Below are 18,139 nucleotides of genomic sequence, written 5' to 3'. Positions count from 1 at the left end.
ACCAAATATTTAACGAGGAAGGATATTCTTACTACCAAAATTTTCTACTACTAACTTACTACCTATCTAATCACCATTGAATTAAAGAGAGAGAATGCTAAAAAGTTTTTGGAAAAAGAGAAAATATTAATCCAATAGTGATTAGATAGGTAGTGAGTTGGTAGTAGAAGATTTTGGTAGTAAGAATATTTCTCCTCATATTTAACATGTTGAAATGATAATACAAAAGACGAAGTACTAAAATTTATTTATACTAATAGAAGACTCCTAATCATAATTAAATAAAGAAACAAATCATAATATAAAGAAATATGAAAAAGCAGATCTAAGGTGGGTGGGTACGAATGACCCACTACCTAAACAGTGCTTGTTGGATGAGGTGAGACCAGATCTAGGTAGAGGATAGCGAGGCAAGGGATGAGGTGAGTCAAATGAACGACAACAACAAATCCCTTTTCCCACTAGGTGGGGTTGGCTACATGAATCAAAAAACGCCATTATTTCCTGTCAAAAACCAATTGCAAAATGACCATCGATCAAGGTTTTTTGTAATGGTATCGCTTAAAAGTTTTCTTTAGTCTTCCTCTATCTATATTTGGCTATTCTCCACACGTTTTAAGGTGCCAAATAACTAATGAAGATATAAGTGATGTGGTATGTCTGAATTCAAAATTAAAAGGGTAATTTAATAAAAGAAAAACATATAATGAATGGTATATGAAAAAGTGTGCTGCAACTAATTTAACACAAAAACTTAAACTGTTACGTGAAGGCCACATTAATGGTTTTATATTATATTTCTCAAACACGCTCCCTCACACAGAAGTCCATTGGAGTGGAAGGGTGAAAAATGCACAAACCTACCTGCCTGTACTAAAAAACTCTAATATTTAATTATTTATTAATAGAATAGGGTTGTAGATGCTCTAATACCATGTAATGCAACCAATTCAACCAAAAACTTAAGTTGTAAGTTGTTAGCTGAAGATCACGTTAATAGTTTCATATTATATTTCTCTAACCAAAAGTAATTCTTGACTTCAGGTAAAGGCAACAAAAGAAGAAAATCAGTTTTATCAGAAGAACAATATTCTTAAAGTTCCAACAAAAGAAGAAAACAAAAAATAAACCATTGTCTCTAAAAATAATTCTGTCTTTCTAAAAGTAAACTAACCGCGAGCAAGGCTAGTCTCTTTCTAAAACTAGTGACTAGGATCCGGAGAGAGAGAGAGAAAGACAGCGATTGTTGATTTTGTTCTGCTTTAAATGTGATTAGAATATCAGTAGGGATCTCTGTAAAGAACCAATTCAACCCAAAAGCTTAAGCTATTGGGTGAGGCTACATTAATGGTTTTTATATATCTCAACATGCCCCCTCACACGAGAGCCCACTGGGCTTAAAGGGTGAACAATGCACAGGCCCACCTACCTGTGCGAAGAAAGAAATTCCACTAGAAAGAAAGTGGGGGACGGTGAGGATCGAACCCGGTATACTGAGGCTCTGATACTATGTAAAGAACCAATTCAACCCAAAAGCTTAAGCTGTTGGGTGAGACTACATTAATGGGTTTTATATATCTCAACAATCTCGCAGTATGTGTATAACGTTAAAATTCATTTTAAGGACATTCAGTAATTTTTTTGTTGGCATGACATTGGAAAAACTACTTTACAATGGTATAAAAACAAAGAACACAAGTTCAGAAGAAACCAGGCGTAAAGTTAAAGGTGTATCACCTGAGTAGGAACAAAGAAGTCACGAGCATTAATCCTACAATAACTCTCATCAGCATCACCTCCATTTTTTTCCTCCTCTTTCAATTTGAAGTCCACTGTATGCTCAACGCACTGCATTATTCAACAAGAAAGAACATAACATTAGTAGTTAGCTGAAAGAAAAATTAAAAAGAAAAAACGCTGATAAAAGAACCCAAACCTGAAGATTAGGTTCCTCCATTGAAAGCCGACCAGTTGCTGTGGATGTCTGGAGCCAATGACCATGTAATGTGTACTTCTGTGTACTAATAGATAGCCTAGCCAGAGAACAAATTGATCCTAGCGTAGAGTTCAAGAGCTTTGCCATTGTTCGATACTCTTTAATGACCGGAACAATGGGATGTTCATTCCTGAAATAATTATCAAATTTTATAGGACACCGCTTGCAAATAAAGAATACAAAGGGAAATTTCCACACGTTGCACACAATACAAATTAGTGACATACAAATTTTGAAACTTGTAGATATCACACGTACAAAAACTTGTGCAACCTCCAGCATGGTAAATATACATCCCCAATTTCAACATTTCAGCTATTTTAAAAAATATGTACTAAAAAGGAAATAAATTATGTTTTAGTAGGTATAATCAATAATGAATCATTAGGAAAATAACAGGGAAGGTTCATTGTAATATTAGTAGAAAATATGAATATAATAATTTCGCTGTCAGTGGTGATGGTAATTTAGGTATAATCAATTAGGAAGGTGTATGTGAGAAGAAATAAGGATGGGTCCACTATATTAATAGTAGTTAAAGTGATATTGTTAGATACATTAGACAGAGTTACCTGATATTAATTGATATTTTTAGATATAATAGATAGAGTTAATTGATGCTGATAGATATATATAGTTAGGGGATTTATAATCAATCTTTGTACCGATTATATCATTATACTTATAAATCCCCTCCACACATCATTTTGTAGAGATGAAAAATCAAAGAAAAGGGACATCTGTGTACAATATGAAAATAGAAGTGTGAACGTTGATTTTGCAAACTTATGCGTGTTTAGTGTTAATCACTCTTCTATACATTTTTTCAAATAACAACAAACAACACAACAGCAAAGCATAAAAAAATAATTATAAGATTCTCTTTATTATGGATTATGAGCTACAAAAGGGAAAAGGAAACTTGCTTAATACCTCAATGCATCCAAACAGTGCTTGTCAGTACTTGGATGTTGTTTTCCCTTATTTCGTCCATCAGGTATAGGCAGCTTCAAATGTTCATACAGCACCTTTGCAATATCTGCTGGCATATGCAATGAAAACGTCATCCCAGCCAGTTTATAAGCTTCCTTCTCAAGATGTTTTAGCCTTTTCACCAACAATTTACGAGCCTGGATGCATTTCTCCAAATCAACACCAATTCCCCAAAGTTCCATGTCAGCTAGAACATTCACCTAACACAAAAGTGTTAAAAGTAGCATCAAATATTTCAAGCATGTAATCTGTTAAGATCCTACATCTGCTGGGTATGTGAGCAAAGTATCTCTTTTAATGACTTTGGCAATACTCCCCCATTGAGCTAGCTTTAGGGGTTGAGTTTGGCCAAGTAGGTTCTCCATTCTAATATAACCATTTGAATTAATTAAGCACATAAAAACATAGAAGTAAACAAGAAAGTAACTTGGTATAGCTAATAATAGTCTTTATCCTTTTTCTTTATTCCTTTTCCCAGAATGATCACTTTCTCTTCCTTCTTATTTCCTAGGATGACAATGTTGAGCACAAAGTTGAGGGGGGAAAATAAAAGTATGACATAATATCTAGAGAGATAAAATGAATTTCTCTAACATAGAATTGAATGTTTGTATCCTACATATCATGCCCACAAAACTTCAAATTAATCCAAGATTGTTTTGTGCTGTATCAAAATGTCTTAAAATTAAGACACGATACACTTTCCAAATATAAGCAAATATCAACCATTTTATCTCATTTATTTTTGTTTAATTTGATTTTTATTTAAGTTTTCATGCAATATCAACATGATAACTATTTATAATTTAGCAGTTACGGTCATCAAAATCACTTTCTATAATGAATTACCAAGTGCACGGAGGACCTTACATAGTGTCAATTGATCCGTTTATAATATACCACCAAATATAAAAAGTTTAAAACATAAAGCAACAATTATATTCTTCATTAAGGGTAAACTACATTCACAATTGAACGATGAATCTATATAAACATACCAATATGAAATATAAATATATAATTAAGTTGTTAGCTAAAGGCTTATGAAATATAAATGTATAATTAAGTTGTTAGCTAAAGGCTTATGAATGGTTTTATATCTGAAACGCTCGCTCATGCACAAGCCCATGGCTTGAAACATGGACAATGCATAGGCTTACCTATCTTTTGCTGAAATTCAATTTTTATTTAGTTGAATGAAGGTACCAAGGATTGAACTAGATTACTTGGTTATTAAGACTCTAATACCATGTCAAAAATCAACTCTCCCAAAAAGTTAAGTCATTAGGCAAATGCTCATAAGTGGTTTTTTATCTAATATAATCTTTCTTTTTCTTCTTGCAGATGTTAGAAATCTTTAAAACAAAATTCAAGAGAAAAGACCAAGCTCTGTTAAGTGAGTGTTTAGAATGTCTCCGCACATGTCCATGAGGGGGCCCCAAGTGAATCCAAAAAATTGAGCAACATTTGAGTTTTTTTTTTCTTTTGATAAATGTTCACTATTCAAATTTATATTTTTCTTTGACACGTACAGATATTTATAAAAGCACAAGTGGGTTAAAATACACGTCATACATGACACACTTCTTTAAGCATGCCAAAGCATCATAGATTCTTTATTCTTACCAGTGGAATTTCTATTCCCATAAGCACATCAACAAGTTTCTCAGAAACAAGTAATTTCCAAAGAACAGAACATAATGCTCGTGTTTGAGCAACCCGACGACAGCAACCATTATGAGCAGCTCTTCGTGTCTGATTCCTCCACCTGCCACTCTGATTAGCCGCTGCAGCATCCTCAGAGGATAACCTCTTCTTTACCTCCTAAATAATCAAGCATAATTGTTAACACTAGTACACTACACTATCAAAAAATCATTATTTATTTTGACACCAAATGTGCAGGTGTTTGTACACTTACGTGTGCAGTACAACTATTCACATTACCTTATCCAGGTTTGGATTGGAGCTCCTCTCTTCATCAGGCCAAAGAATCCAAGCTACAACACACATGTCAATTGCATCTTTAACATGGATGGGGGGCAATAATATGTAAGAATTGTCTACGATTTCAAGGTCCATATTTTTTCCTAGAGTGTCCAAGGAACCAAATCTCTGAACTGAAACTGCAGGTTTTTTCAGCACTTGAATCTGAATCTTCAAATTCCAGGCAAACTTTCTGACATTTCTTTTCCCTATTATTTTACTAATTCTGCTCCATCTATACCTAGCAATCTCCAAATCTTGCTTAGACTTAGAAGATGAAACTTTCTGCTTATTACTGCATGCACTCAAGGAAATACACTCTTCTTTTCTAATGTCATACATCAGAATATCCCTGGGAAGATTAACGTAGTACACAGGAGAGTTTTCCCAACAGATGGCAATGCCATGTACTTCAAAAGGGGCAGCACAGTGCAACTCCAATCGTTTGATGTAATGGATATCAAAGTAGAACTCTGGCATAGCGTCCCATAGATCCAAAAATGAATCAAGTCCACCAGGAATACTAACTGCATTAATGGGACCTCTCCGGCTGGAACTACCCACATTACCACTAGCCAAATTTCCACCCTGATGTTGTTCCTCTCTACCATGAGCATGGCACCTGTCATGTATATTGGACTTATCATTTGGTTTCTGTAACTGAACAGAGAGGGTGGTCATATCTGGGTTCTTGGTAGGGTTAGAAGTGGCATTGAGCTCATTCCTCATAGGTTCTGCAATTGGAACAGTAGACAAGCTACATGGCATCATGCTGCTTGATTTTCCTTCTACATAAGCCATAGCACCATTGTCAGATGATTTTATCAAGTCTTCTCTTTCTTTTTCTAAAGCAATTTTGTTAGAATTATCAACGTGGTTTGCATCAACAGAACTATGACTTGTGTCAGCTGTGTCACTTCGAGAGGTACTTCCAGCTTCTTGCCTGATAGAATCAGGTGCAGCAGTAGATAATATGGAAGGAGCAAACTGTGGGACATTGTATCCAAGTGACTTAAAGGCTGAGAAAGCAGCAACCCTTGCCTCTTCTGCTTTATCAAGAACAATCTTGCGAGCACCATTCTTTATCTTCTTGGCGACACCAAATTGTAAGCTCCTTTGTGCAGAACCTTACAAAGAAGTAAAATCCACTCTCAGTGATAAGAAAAATCTACAGCAGCTTCACAGACTTCAAAGTAATAGATCAATGTAATTAATTTAAGCTGTAAAAGAAAGACACAAAAAAGACAAAGTTGACAAATTAAAAATATATTGCATTGCCAATGGTCTTTAACTTGAAAATGTCCTCAAGGAAACTGACAAAATATCTAGCATGAAAGATGTTAATCCAGTTATTTTAGAGCCATATTTACCAAATATAATTTCTAGGAATAAAATATCAACAATACAATCCCAACCTTTCTTTGTTAGATAAAAATCTCAAACTTCAAACCCAATAAAAAGTAATTCACAGACAACTTTTTTCATAGATCACCTTCTGCGGCCCATGATGAAGATTCAAAAAGCGCTTTTACTATTTCCAGAATGGATGCTTCAGCAATTGCAAGAGGTGTACGTAAACCTGCTTTATAGAGTGCTCTGGCTCGAGAGCCCTGAGCATTGAATGATAGAAACAAGGCACAAGAGTGAGTGCAAATAAAAACCAATAGCAATGGCAAACTATAAGTTATTTAACCATAAGGAGTATTTCAAACTATCATAGAGCTTCAGTACACTTACTTTAACATAGGGAATGGTGGTAAGCTCTACAACCTCTGCTCTAACTCCAAATGATACACGATTTTGAAACTTAGAAACTAACCCTTCCAGATCATGCCAGCTAAGTCTTTCGCAAAACACAGCAACCATAGATGCAAACCTACCAGCATTATCTTGCAAGGATTGAACCATTCCTCTGGCAACTTTAAATGCTTCGCAAACCTCACCCACAGGAGTTTCCTTCATAAAATCACATTTATTCGTAAATGATATAAACTCTAATGAAATTTTAGGGATTACATGGAAAGGGGTAAAGAAAGATAGAGAAGGAGCACAAAAGTATAATTCACTAATGAGACTCTAAATACTTGCAAAACACGAAACAAAAACCCCTATTTATACTAATATTCTAGGTACAGTGCAAGTGTTGTACAATTACCACTAGCCCAACTCAATAGCACCCACATGTTAGTATAAAAGTACACTTGAACATAGGAAATTGAAATATTAAGCTCATGGCTTGTTACAAATTATTGAGTTTCCTTCATGCAATTACAAGATTTGGTTAGCCTATTTACATTATTTACATATTTTCCAACTCTCCCCCTCAAAATGTAGCAATATAGGTCAAATACACCAAGCTTGTTACATATTTAACTTAATTGAGGACCTATAAAGACTAAGTGAAAAAATTTGTCGATTAGTCAATTGAGTTGACAAAGTGTTGATGCATCTAGATTAGAGTTTCTCTACAATGAAGTGGGGGAAAAAAAAGCAAACCCTAGTGCACAAGGTTCTCCGACTATGCGAGAGTAATGATGAGGGTTGATTATACACAGTTTTACCCTTGCATTTTTGCTAAGAGGTTGTTTTTGATAATCGAACCCATGACCTTTCGATCACAAAAGAGAAACCTTCCAACGAAGTGAAAATTGATCTTAAGATGTTTGATCCTCTCGTTAACCTCCACAAATTGAAGTTCTTTAAGTAGTTGTTTTAAGCAAACTAATTCACAAGTGGCTAAGGCCATGACTCAATATTCTACTTCGCTTTTTTTTTTCTTTGACTTTTCTTTTCACTCAACGAAGTGAAAATTGATCTTAAGATGTTTGATCCTCTCGTTAACCTCCACAAATTGAAGTTCTTTAAGTAGTTGTTTTAAGCAAACTAATTCACAAGTGGCTAAGGCCATGACTCAATATTCTACTTCGCTTTTTTTTTCTTTGACTTTTCTTTTCACTAATTTAGTGAAAAGAAAAGTCAAAGAAAAAAAAAATTATATAGAAAACTATTCTATATTAGATAGTTATATAGAATAAATAATCAAAATAAAATTCAATTGAATATAAATAACTAAAACGACGTTACGAAATTCAAAGGAATAATGAACCAATTTACTAATAAAAAAGATTCATTCAAGAATAGAAAAAGATATATTCGAATAGAATAAATAGAGAGATAGGATCTAAGCGGGTAGCGGGAATCGAACCCGCATCGTTAGCTTGGAAGGCTAGGGGTTATAGTCGACCAAGACTGGACATGGGGACTTGCTTCTTACTTTTCCAAGATATCAAATTATCCTCAAAGAATATATAGTAACTAGAGCCTAAAGGTGAACCTTCTATCAGTACGGGAGCCTGCCAAATAGCATCCGAGTAACCAACAATTTGATCTTCTATTAGTAAATGGACCTTCATAGAAAAGGCCTTCCTTAGGAGCTCTTTGACATATTTTAAAATAAAAATCACCACACTGAGGAATTGACTTACCAAAGTGATTGGAAACGAGGTGTCTGACCCAACTAACCTTTTATATCTTACTAGGAGTTTAGTATTTGGATTCATACGAGTTCCAACAAACTTTGCATTCAACAAATTGGTTTCCTCAAGAATGTCCATGGCATACTTCCTCTATGAAATCAAGATACCATCCTGGAATTGTGCCACCTCTAGTCAAAAGAAGTACCGACGTTTGCCAAAGTCTTTATTTTGAAATTTATGAACAAGATATTATTTTATATAAGTTATGTCATAAAGATCACTACCAATGATAATTATGTCGTAACATACACAATCAAATAAAACATCCTTGAACTCTATGTTGCACCGACACGACACTCCGACACGTTAATTCTAAAAAATGTTAGATTTTGACACATTAGGACATGTTTTGGTATTAATTCTCTCTAAAAAAAAAAAAGAAATCATCTACAGTAGATACACATAAGGCAAGATACTACTACTACTTAATATGTAGTGTATATTATATTTACTATTCAATAATTTAACAAAAAAATAAAACTAAACATTATTACCCATCAATTTTGCAAAGAAACGTAAGATGTAAATATTTACTATTTTCAAATTGAAAATCTCTTATACACTCCAGGGAGATTTACTCGGTATCCATTTTTAATTTTTATTATATCAGTTTGGTAAAACAACGATAACTTTTTTCATGATATGTAATGAAATTTCAAATATTATAGATGTCGGAGCGTGTCAGAGTGTCGGGGAATGTCAGACACTACACTTCAGGTTTTTTGAAGTGTCGGTGCTACATAGCTTGAGCTGAATGGCAAGAGAATATAGATTGGTAAGCTTCATTCTATATCATGTCAAACTGTTGAGCTACAATGCTAAATTGGTCACACATAAGGGTGCAAATAGGCTGAGTCAGGCTAGACTTTGATCTAAGTAGGTCAAGCCTATATAAAATATCTTGAGCCTGACCTGACCTAACGCCTTGTGTAAGCTAAATTATAGGTGTGGCTTAGCCTATACTAAAAATCGAAAGGCCTAGACTAGATCTATTAGCCTATTTAAGCCTATCAAGATCTATTAACCTATTTAAGCCTATCAAGCTTTTAATACCTATCAAGAATTAAAAAAAAAAAAAACTAATAAAATAATATTATTTTATCAATTAAAATTATTTAATATTTATTTTATTTTATTTTAATTAAAATAAATAATACGATATAGGTCGACTTGGAGGCTATGTAAGACAAACATTGTAAAAGTAAGCCTATGGCCTATTTTCTAAACAAACTTTTTTAAAGCTTGAGTCTGTTCTATTTTACTAAATATATTATGCTAGGTCTGGCTTGACGTAGGCCATTGATAGGCCGCCTGACCCATTTACACTCCTAGTCACACTAAGCATGAGAAGACTGTTTAAGGCCAAAGAAAGACATGAGAAGATTATCGAACAAACCAATAGATTTCTTCTGACCAACAAATCACGGGTTGCACCACATAAACTATTCGACAAGATCAGCATTGAGAAAAACATACTTTAACATCTAGTTGATGAAGGAATCAGTGGCAAATAGAAATCATATACAAACAAGGCAAACAAAATCCATCTTTGCTATTGGCAAGAATATGTACCCATAATCAAGGCCAAAAATAGAGGTATATACTTTAGCCACTAAACAAGTCTTAAGGTAATCAATCTTGCCATCAAGGCCAACCTTAATGATAAAAATCCACAAACAACAAACTTCCTAGGAGAGAAAGGAATAAGCACACAAATATCGTTGCTCTGAAAGGCATTCATCTCTTCAATCGTAGCTCGTCTCTACACTGGATGAGATAATTAGTCACCTGCAGATTTAGGAATAGACAGAGAAGACAAGGAAGAATGGCCAGCATAATATGAAGAAGAAAGGAGAAGATAATTCGAGGTAACATAATGAAGATAAGGGTTAGAGTTGAGGGCATACTTTTCTGAGAGCAATGGGAAGGTTAGGATCAGGAGGCACTGCCGGAGTTCTTAAAGGAGTTGGATCTAGTGAAGGGTCCACAAGGGCCTCATCAATGACGGGAGGAGACTAAGAGGTAGAGGTAGAGGTGAAGGTGGCCGATGATGAAAGACCTTGAGAGGGCGAACACTAGTGAGGCGTTCATTAACAAAGTTGGTCAATGATGGAGGAATTTCGACCGAGAGATAAGGAAGAGGAAAAGATATAAAAGGTATTGTAAGACCTCAGAGATGGGCTCAAGAGCTGAAGAAAACCCAAAAAATGGAACAGACTCAAAAAAGATAACACTAGCTGAGAAGATATAAAGTCATAGATCGGGAACTAAAGAAATGTAGTACCTTTTTCATGTTGTTAGCCCTTTATGGTTTGCCTGCAAAATATTTTCCAATAAGATCCAATATTATTGAGAGTCATTTTCTCTTTTCTTCTTTTTCTAGCTAGTCCAAATAATTTTAACACAAATAAAACATGATAAAAGAAAAATAGACAACTTAGAAACATTCAGGCTCCATAAACCACAGCGTCTAATGGGCTTCCAAAAAATGACTTGCAACTATGATCTAACAAAAAACAAACACTCTAGAAAGTTAACACAATGAGAAGTTAGCTAGATTGATGCAAAAAAAGATCATTTTGAAAAAACGCACAGCCAAGGAAAGATAAAATTTGCTGGAAAGACGCATAGCAAGTATAAAAGGGCAGGAAAAAAGCATAATTGCAAAGTGACAGTTCCCGGGCAACAATTGTACACAAACCCAAAGACAATAAAGGATCAAAACATCAATTGGGAACCTCAAACAGAATAAATTACTTCAAAGTTGGGCTCATGAGACCCCAAAAAAGAATGGGAAAGACATCCGAAGTGGGGTACATATATTTGGCCATCAAGGGTGGAATTATAGCAACAGTATTCCACTTATAAGGTAATCAGCAACTGGTTGAATATTGTTGGCCATGACGGGTGGAATTCTTCACCACCAAAATGACAATAATAGTCTGGCCTTCAATGGTGAAGAGGCCAAAATATGACCGTCAGTAAAATTTGATGTTTCTGGTACCAAAAGCTTTGCCAGTTGTGTGGTTAAAGAATGAATAGATTGTAGAAAAGGAGTATTCTAGAAAGTCATAGACAAGACCCCAATCCCAATTTCAAGGAATAATCACTGGAAGTTGGCAGGGGAAATTGGTTCTAGCAGCAATGGCGGTAAAATAACTGAGAAGATTGACCAAGAATCACCAGAAACAGTAAAATCAAAACAATACAAATGAGTTCCATTTGCTTAAAATTCTACACGACAGAGCCATAGATAGGTCAAAAAGGATGAAATGGCTCTGATTCCATATTGAAGTTAAAGGGAAAAGTATAATAAAGAGACTCTAAAATCCAAATAATTGTGATACAAAACCTGACCTGGTACCATTATTTATTTAGGGTGATAAGCTAGGTCAAGTGCAAGAGCAGTCTACTTAGTACAAATGCAGCTCAATAACACTCACAGTGAAAGATGAAAAACTGCAAACAAGTTCTCTTAATTGTTGAACGAGTTCAAAGGGCTCTCTGGCAACAGTATGTGAAGCAAAATGTTATGGCAGTGTGTTTTATGTGTAGTTCCTTTGTGTTACGATCCTATTCTAAGGTATGGGACTTGGAGTCTCACATCAGAAACATAACGTTCTGGTGTAGGGTTTATATAGACTTTGAGTTCTCCTACCTCATGGGCTAGCTTTTTTGGATGAAGTTCTCCCAAAGTTTGTATCAATTGGTATAAGAGCCTTCCACTATGTCTCTCAGTTGCAATCGAGCAGCGCGGGTGGTGACGCTGGCATTGCAATGTTCACCGAGGGCTAGTAAAAGACTAGCGCAATGTCAGCCCGCATAAGCGCCGGGGCTGCGAAGCGTGATGGAATGTTACGATCCTACTCCAAGGTATAGGACTTGGAGTCCCACATCGAAAACATAAGGTTTTAGTGTGAGGTTTATATAGACTTTGGGCTCTCTTACCTCATTGGCTAGCTTTTGGGGTGAGACTCTCACAAGGTTCTTATCACTTTGTTACTTTGATTGGAGAAGAATGCTTGGTTTTTTAGGGGAAAAAGAATTGTTTTTAGGGTTTCTCTTTGGTTCCTTTCACATGATTTCTTTCTAGAATTTTCCATGGTTAGACAGCAAAGGGATTGAAAAGCTTTATGATAGTACTTTTCACCTTGACTTGTTCTTGGTTGATGTCCGATGAGTTATCCAAGAAGGATACCTGATCCTCCTCCATTTTATCGTCTTTTTTTCTTGCGAATAATATTCTTCTATTAAAAAATTATAAATTAAAAAAAAAAACTAGTAGCAAAGATATTTTGAGTCCATGCAATAGAAAAAAAGCACCTGAACTAGAAGTGACAAAATGAGAGCAACATAGAATCTTCTACAAACACGAAGTGTTTGATCATCTGAGTTAACTGTTCCATTGGAGATCCTAAGTTGATTTCTTTGTTTATTGTGCAACCATCTTGTATTAGCTCTTGACTTGTTTGAAGCATGTATTGGTGCGCCATGTGCCATATGCATCAAGAATGGTTCTGTCACACCTATTCGATTGCCAACTGACTGCAAACATATCAAAATGAACAATATTTACAATTATGCTAAGTTTTGATAAATATTTCAAAATTCAAATCGACAAACATAAAATTGACTCAAAAATCAATATTCCTAGAGGTGAAAAGACAATTCAAACTGTACACTTTGTGGATACAGATGAATATTACAAGAATGACACATATACAGATCTTTCTGTAGAAAACTTTCCATTTGTCTTCATATATTTTGGTTTATTTTTCCAATATAAATTATTTCTTCCCAAAAAGGTCAATGACATATCATGTATGCAACATAAGATGGGTGGTACTGTGGTAGTAAACATCAGATGAATTCCACGCAGGTTTCATTACATCTCACGCCAAAAAGAAAGGGGCAATTTTTTATCATAAACGCACCTGGTCAAGAGGAGATAATTTCACAAAACGCTCGTAGTACAATTCCCAATCTGGCTCAACATCAACATTGATTGGCGTCACCAAGTAAACTAAATGCAAGTCAGATGCAAGGACAAATCCTTCTCTTGCCCTCGAAAGATCAGCTAGCACAATCTAAGAAATCAATCACAGTATTGGTTAATGTCAATACAACCTGACTATACTACCTCAAATTATCTACCTAAATTTAAAACATTCGGAGGGCAAACAAAACCAAACAGCAGGAAAAGGCAGTACTGCAATAAACAGTTAAGATGAAAAAAGAAAAAGAACAATAACAATAACAATAGAAGTACTAAAAGTATAGAGAGAAACATTTACAAGTGATTCTTCTGGACAGAGAGAACTGCCAAAAGATGCACGTCCAAGAGGTGTGGTACTGTAGAGTTTAGTGTCTTCGTTCCATTCAAGAAATTTTCTTTGGCACAACCATCGAAGGGATTCTTGTGCAGATTTCACCACTTCTTGAAATGGTTTTGTGGAGTTCAAAAGAGTACATCTAACATACCGATGAATATCTTTAGCAGTCTGAACTATTCCTCCAGCCACCACTTCTAAGATTGCATGAGTCATTCCATTTATATCTTCAGATAAACAGGAATGTAGTGGCGGACAGCTTTCATTTAGAAGTCCCATAACTTTTTTCATTTCCTCTGGTTTGCAGATAAGTACCTGTGTGAGTCAAAAGAAAGCACTTGATCAGACTTAATTTAAACAAAACATTGTAGTCAATGTCACGTAGATATGCCCAAATAAATTATGATATCAATGTAAAAAAGAAAAAGAGAGAGAAAATAAAATCCTCTTGATTAAGGGATTTGATTAATCCTGAAATCATGGGATTAGTATATGTAAACTTCTTCTCTTTTCTATTTTTGGTAGTTTTCTGTCTATAGGCTAAAGTTTAGGAGTAGTTATTCATTTTTTCCTCTCGACAGCCAACCAGTCTACTGTATATGTTGCAATCTTTTATTCTAAATGAAAAAACAGAGTAATGTCCAATACCTCTATTTACATGATATTAGAGCTTCAGTTATTCCTATAACTACGGGTCAAGCCTAGAACTCTCCCATGGCTGGAACAAACCAAATTCCCCAGACACCCAAGTCTGATGATGCCTCAGCATACAGAATCCCAACAAACCACCTCAGTGCACCATAATCCAACACCTAGTTTCTCTAACAATGATATCAGCATTCCTTCCAAATAACCCAGATTGTTTAAATTTCCAAGAGCGGTACCAGCCAGTCCTTGTCATGTAAGGGACAGAGAAGATGTGTTATCTCACTGGAGACATCACTGCACCAACGTCATCTGACTTAAAAGACATGAGAAATAGAGACTCTATTGTGATAGTGTCATGAACCAACTATCTTAAAAACTTAAAGTTGTTAGGTCTCTAACACACCCCCTCATGCAAGAGCCTTTTGGACTTGAAGTATGGGCAATGCACAAACCCACCTACCTTATGCTAAAATTTACATTTTTATTAAAGGAATGAGGAAAACAAGGATCAAACTCTAGACCACTTGATCATTAGAGGCTCTAGTACCATGTCACAAACCAACTATCCCAACCGTTTAAGTTGTTACGTGAAAACACATGACTGGTTTTATATTACATCTATAACAGATAGCATGGTTGATCAACTCTACGGAGCCTAAAATTGGTTGAATCTACCTATTCTACAACACACCTTATGAAATCTGGAAAACAGTCCAAGAATTGGGATCCAGTCTGCTCTTCTGACATACTCAGCAAGGATACATGTATGTTACTAAATACTACAATGCACTGGTTGAGTTGTGGCAAGAAATGGATCCTACACCATAAAGTGGAAGTGTATTGAAGACATTAGCTATACTACAACCTCCCCCACGAAAAGGAGAGAGTTTTTTATTTCCCTCAAGGACTTAACAAAGAACTTGATGAAGTGAGGGGTCGTATCCTTGGAACTAAGCCGTAGTTGAAGGAAAGTGATTCAGATGAGTAGGTTACTACAAGACCTATTTATTCAAGTCCTATGAAAATGAACACCGATAGCAAAGCATAGTTCATAATCCTATTTGTAAAAAATCAATTCAACCCAAAAGCTTAAGTTGTTAGGTGAGGGCCTCTTTAATGGTTTATATCATACTCTAACATGCCCCCCCACAAGAGAGCCCATTGGGCTTGAAAGGTGGATGATGCATCAGGCTCAGCCTACCTGTGCTAAGAAATTCCACATAAAAAATAGAAGACGGCGATGATCGAACCCGGGACACTCTGATACCATGTAAAGAACCAATTCAACCCAAAAGCTTAAGCTGTTAGGTGAGGGCCTCTTTAATGGTTTATATTATACTCTAACACTATTCAATACGATATACGATGAAGCATGTGAGGATAGACACAGATTTCATCAAGTTAGAAACTGAAAATAAAAACTTCACCCTACATAATGTGTCAACCAAGTCACAAGAAGCTGATATGTTAACGAAAAAGCCTCACTGAAGTCAAAATTTGATTTGAATATTAATGAACTGGGAATGATTGACATCTATTCACCAACTTTAGGGGGAGTGTTGAAATCTAAAATTAAAATCCAATGATTAAGGGATTTAATTAATCCCTAAATCATGGGAATATAATCTGTCAATTTATTCAATTTTCCATTTTTGGTAATTTTTTGTCTATAGGCTAAAGTTTAGGTGTTGTTAAGTATTTTTTCCTCTTGACAGCTAGCTAGTCTACTATATATATTGTAATCTTTTATTCTGAATGGAAACCACATAGAGAGCAATGTTCAATACCTCTTTACAATATGAAGCACAACTGGGGGGAAATTAGAAACCAAAAAGGATAATTGAAAAAAAAAAAATTGAAGAGTAGTACATATGCATAGAAACAGCTCACAATCAATCAGCATATCAGCCTGGAAAAACCACATAGGCAGTTCCATATAATAGTCGAGAGAATAACCAAAAAAGTCATACACTTTCTCCTTTTGTATCAATTCCAGTTCTACCAGCACGACCAGCCATCTGCTTGTACCTTGTCCCATCTATAAAATCACGACCAATTCTAGGTTGCCGGAAAATCACCCTCCTAGCTGGCAGATTAACCCCAGCAGCTAATGTCGATGTGGCAGTTAAGACACGTAAAAGGCCTTTTCGATAACAAGTTTCAACAATCTCCCGTTCCTCAACCTATGAGAAAGCCAAAAAATGGCTTAGACCTTGAAGGTAGGTAAAATAAACACAGCATTTCCATTTTCTATATAAACTGGAGATCAAATATGAACTTCTCCAAAAAAAAAGGGTCAGAACAGGAAACCATAACCTCAGAAAGAAAGAATGGAATTACCGTAAGGCCAGCATGGTGAAATGCAACTCCAGAAGGAAGAGTTTCCTCCAATATGGGGTCCAAGCCAGCAGGGCACTTCCTCAAGGAGTCAATGGCGGAAGTAATATCAGCAAACTCGCAATCATTCTCATTAACATCAACAGTAAAACTTTTAAGGAACTTTGCAACATGCCTTGCAGTAGATTCACAACCTTTTCGGCTAGAACAAAATATTAACACTGATTGTCCCTCTTGAACAACCTGAAAAGAATATCAGATGTTCATAATTATTCAGCTTGCACAATTACAACATGTAGAAGTTGCAGCTAAGACTCTAAAGCACCTACCTCATTACATAGTTCAACAACATGATCGGGATCTTTACCGCCAAGGTCAGCTGCTCTTGAGATTGTTCTAGAAAGTTCCATACTCTTGTTATAAATGGAATTACCAACTTTTATATATTCTTCCAAAGGAACTGGACGAAACTCTGTTTGGTATAGTGCTGCCTAGATGCGAATTTGGGATAAATAGATTTATAAGATAATCATCAGAAAAAGAAACATTTATACAAATGTAACAACGTCAAATATGATAGCAATAAATTGCTTTATGTGTCTTGTTGAAATTATAATTCAGGTAGAAAAGGAAAGAAAGACATAATAAATACTAAAAAATTTGAAATTGATATTGATTTGATACAAAGGATGTATTATGATGTAATACAAACTACAAAGTTATAATCCCTATTTATACTAATATTAGACTCCAAATCCTAATTAAATAGCAAACAACTCCTGAAATATATAGATATATGGAAACCAATCCTAAAAGATAATAAAGATACACTAAAGTATTCTAAGATACAATCAAGATATCATGAGATATTTTTGTGGATATATACATATATAGATATATGCATCCCTGAGTTGACTTTGCAACCATGTTTTGTAGAGTCTAAATAAATTATTTGGTTAATTTTATATTTGTAAGGGTTCATTTGTAACAAGCTTAAAACTTCGTAAACTTTGACTTGAGGGGAAGTGTTAGAAGTAATCAAAATAGGTTAATAAGAAGTCTCACATCATTCAATTAGTCTTATGTAATTCTTATAACCCGTGTATATAATAGAACCTATGTTGTCCTATTGAAACACACGAATTTAAGCATTTGCCTCTCTTTTCCATTTTATTCAACAATCTTAAATAAATCCCTAGAGTTTCTTAAATTGGTTTTATACTAAAAATTATAAACAACAAAATGGATGGCTCAATCAAGATTAGTAAAAGTTGATTTTCCTCAATTTCAAGCGTGTTTAGATCAGCTTATTT

The 18,139-nt window shown here is 35.1% G+C and overlaps 1 protein-coding gene across 1 annotated transcript in view; it reads right to left on the bottom strand.

The window, feature by feature from the left end:
- Nucleotides 1–18,139, bottom strand: part of LOC133283632 (helicase and polymerase-containing protein TEBICHI) — a 35,298-nt gene that overhangs the window by 1,739 nt on the left and 15,420 nt on the right. The window contains exons 9-21 of the mRNA XM_061480512.1: nucleotides 17,156–17,317; nucleotides 16,830–17,069; nucleotides 16,460–16,672; nucleotides 13,806–14,156; nucleotides 13,446–13,598; nucleotides 12,835–13,056; nucleotides 6,713–6,931; nucleotides 6,468–6,585; nucleotides 4,937–6,102; nucleotides 4,616–4,813; nucleotides 2,930–3,189; nucleotides 1,937–2,126; nucleotides 1,738–1,848 (exon numbers count right to left, since the gene is read on the bottom strand). Of these exons, the coding sequence (XP_061336496.1) occupies nucleotides 1,738–1,848; nucleotides 1,937–2,126; nucleotides 2,930–3,189; nucleotides 4,616–4,813; nucleotides 4,937–6,102; nucleotides 6,468–6,585; nucleotides 6,713–6,931; nucleotides 12,835–13,056; nucleotides 13,446–13,598; nucleotides 13,806–14,156; nucleotides 16,460–16,672; nucleotides 16,830–17,069; nucleotides 17,156–17,317 (3,603 nt within the window). The remainder of the gene's footprint in view (nucleotides 1–1,737; nucleotides 1,849–1,936; nucleotides 2,127–2,929; nucleotides 3,190–4,615; nucleotides 4,814–4,936; nucleotides 6,103–6,467; nucleotides 6,586–6,712; nucleotides 6,932–12,834; nucleotides 13,057–13,445; nucleotides 13,599–13,805; nucleotides 14,157–16,459; nucleotides 16,673–16,829; nucleotides 17,070–17,155; nucleotides 17,318–18,139) is intronic.

Source organism: Gastrolobium bilobum, unplaced genomic scaffold (assembly GCF_033153095.1).
Source record: "Gastrolobium bilobum isolate Gb01-03AN ecotype WA unplaced genomic scaffold, APGP_CSIRO_Gbil_v1 utg18685, whole genome shotgun sequence".
NCBI classification, from domain to species: domain Eukaryota; kingdom Viridiplantae; phylum Streptophyta; class Magnoliopsida; order Fabales; family Fabaceae; genus Gastrolobium; species Gastrolobium bilobum.
This window is presented reverse-complemented; position numbering and strand designations above follow the sequence as displayed.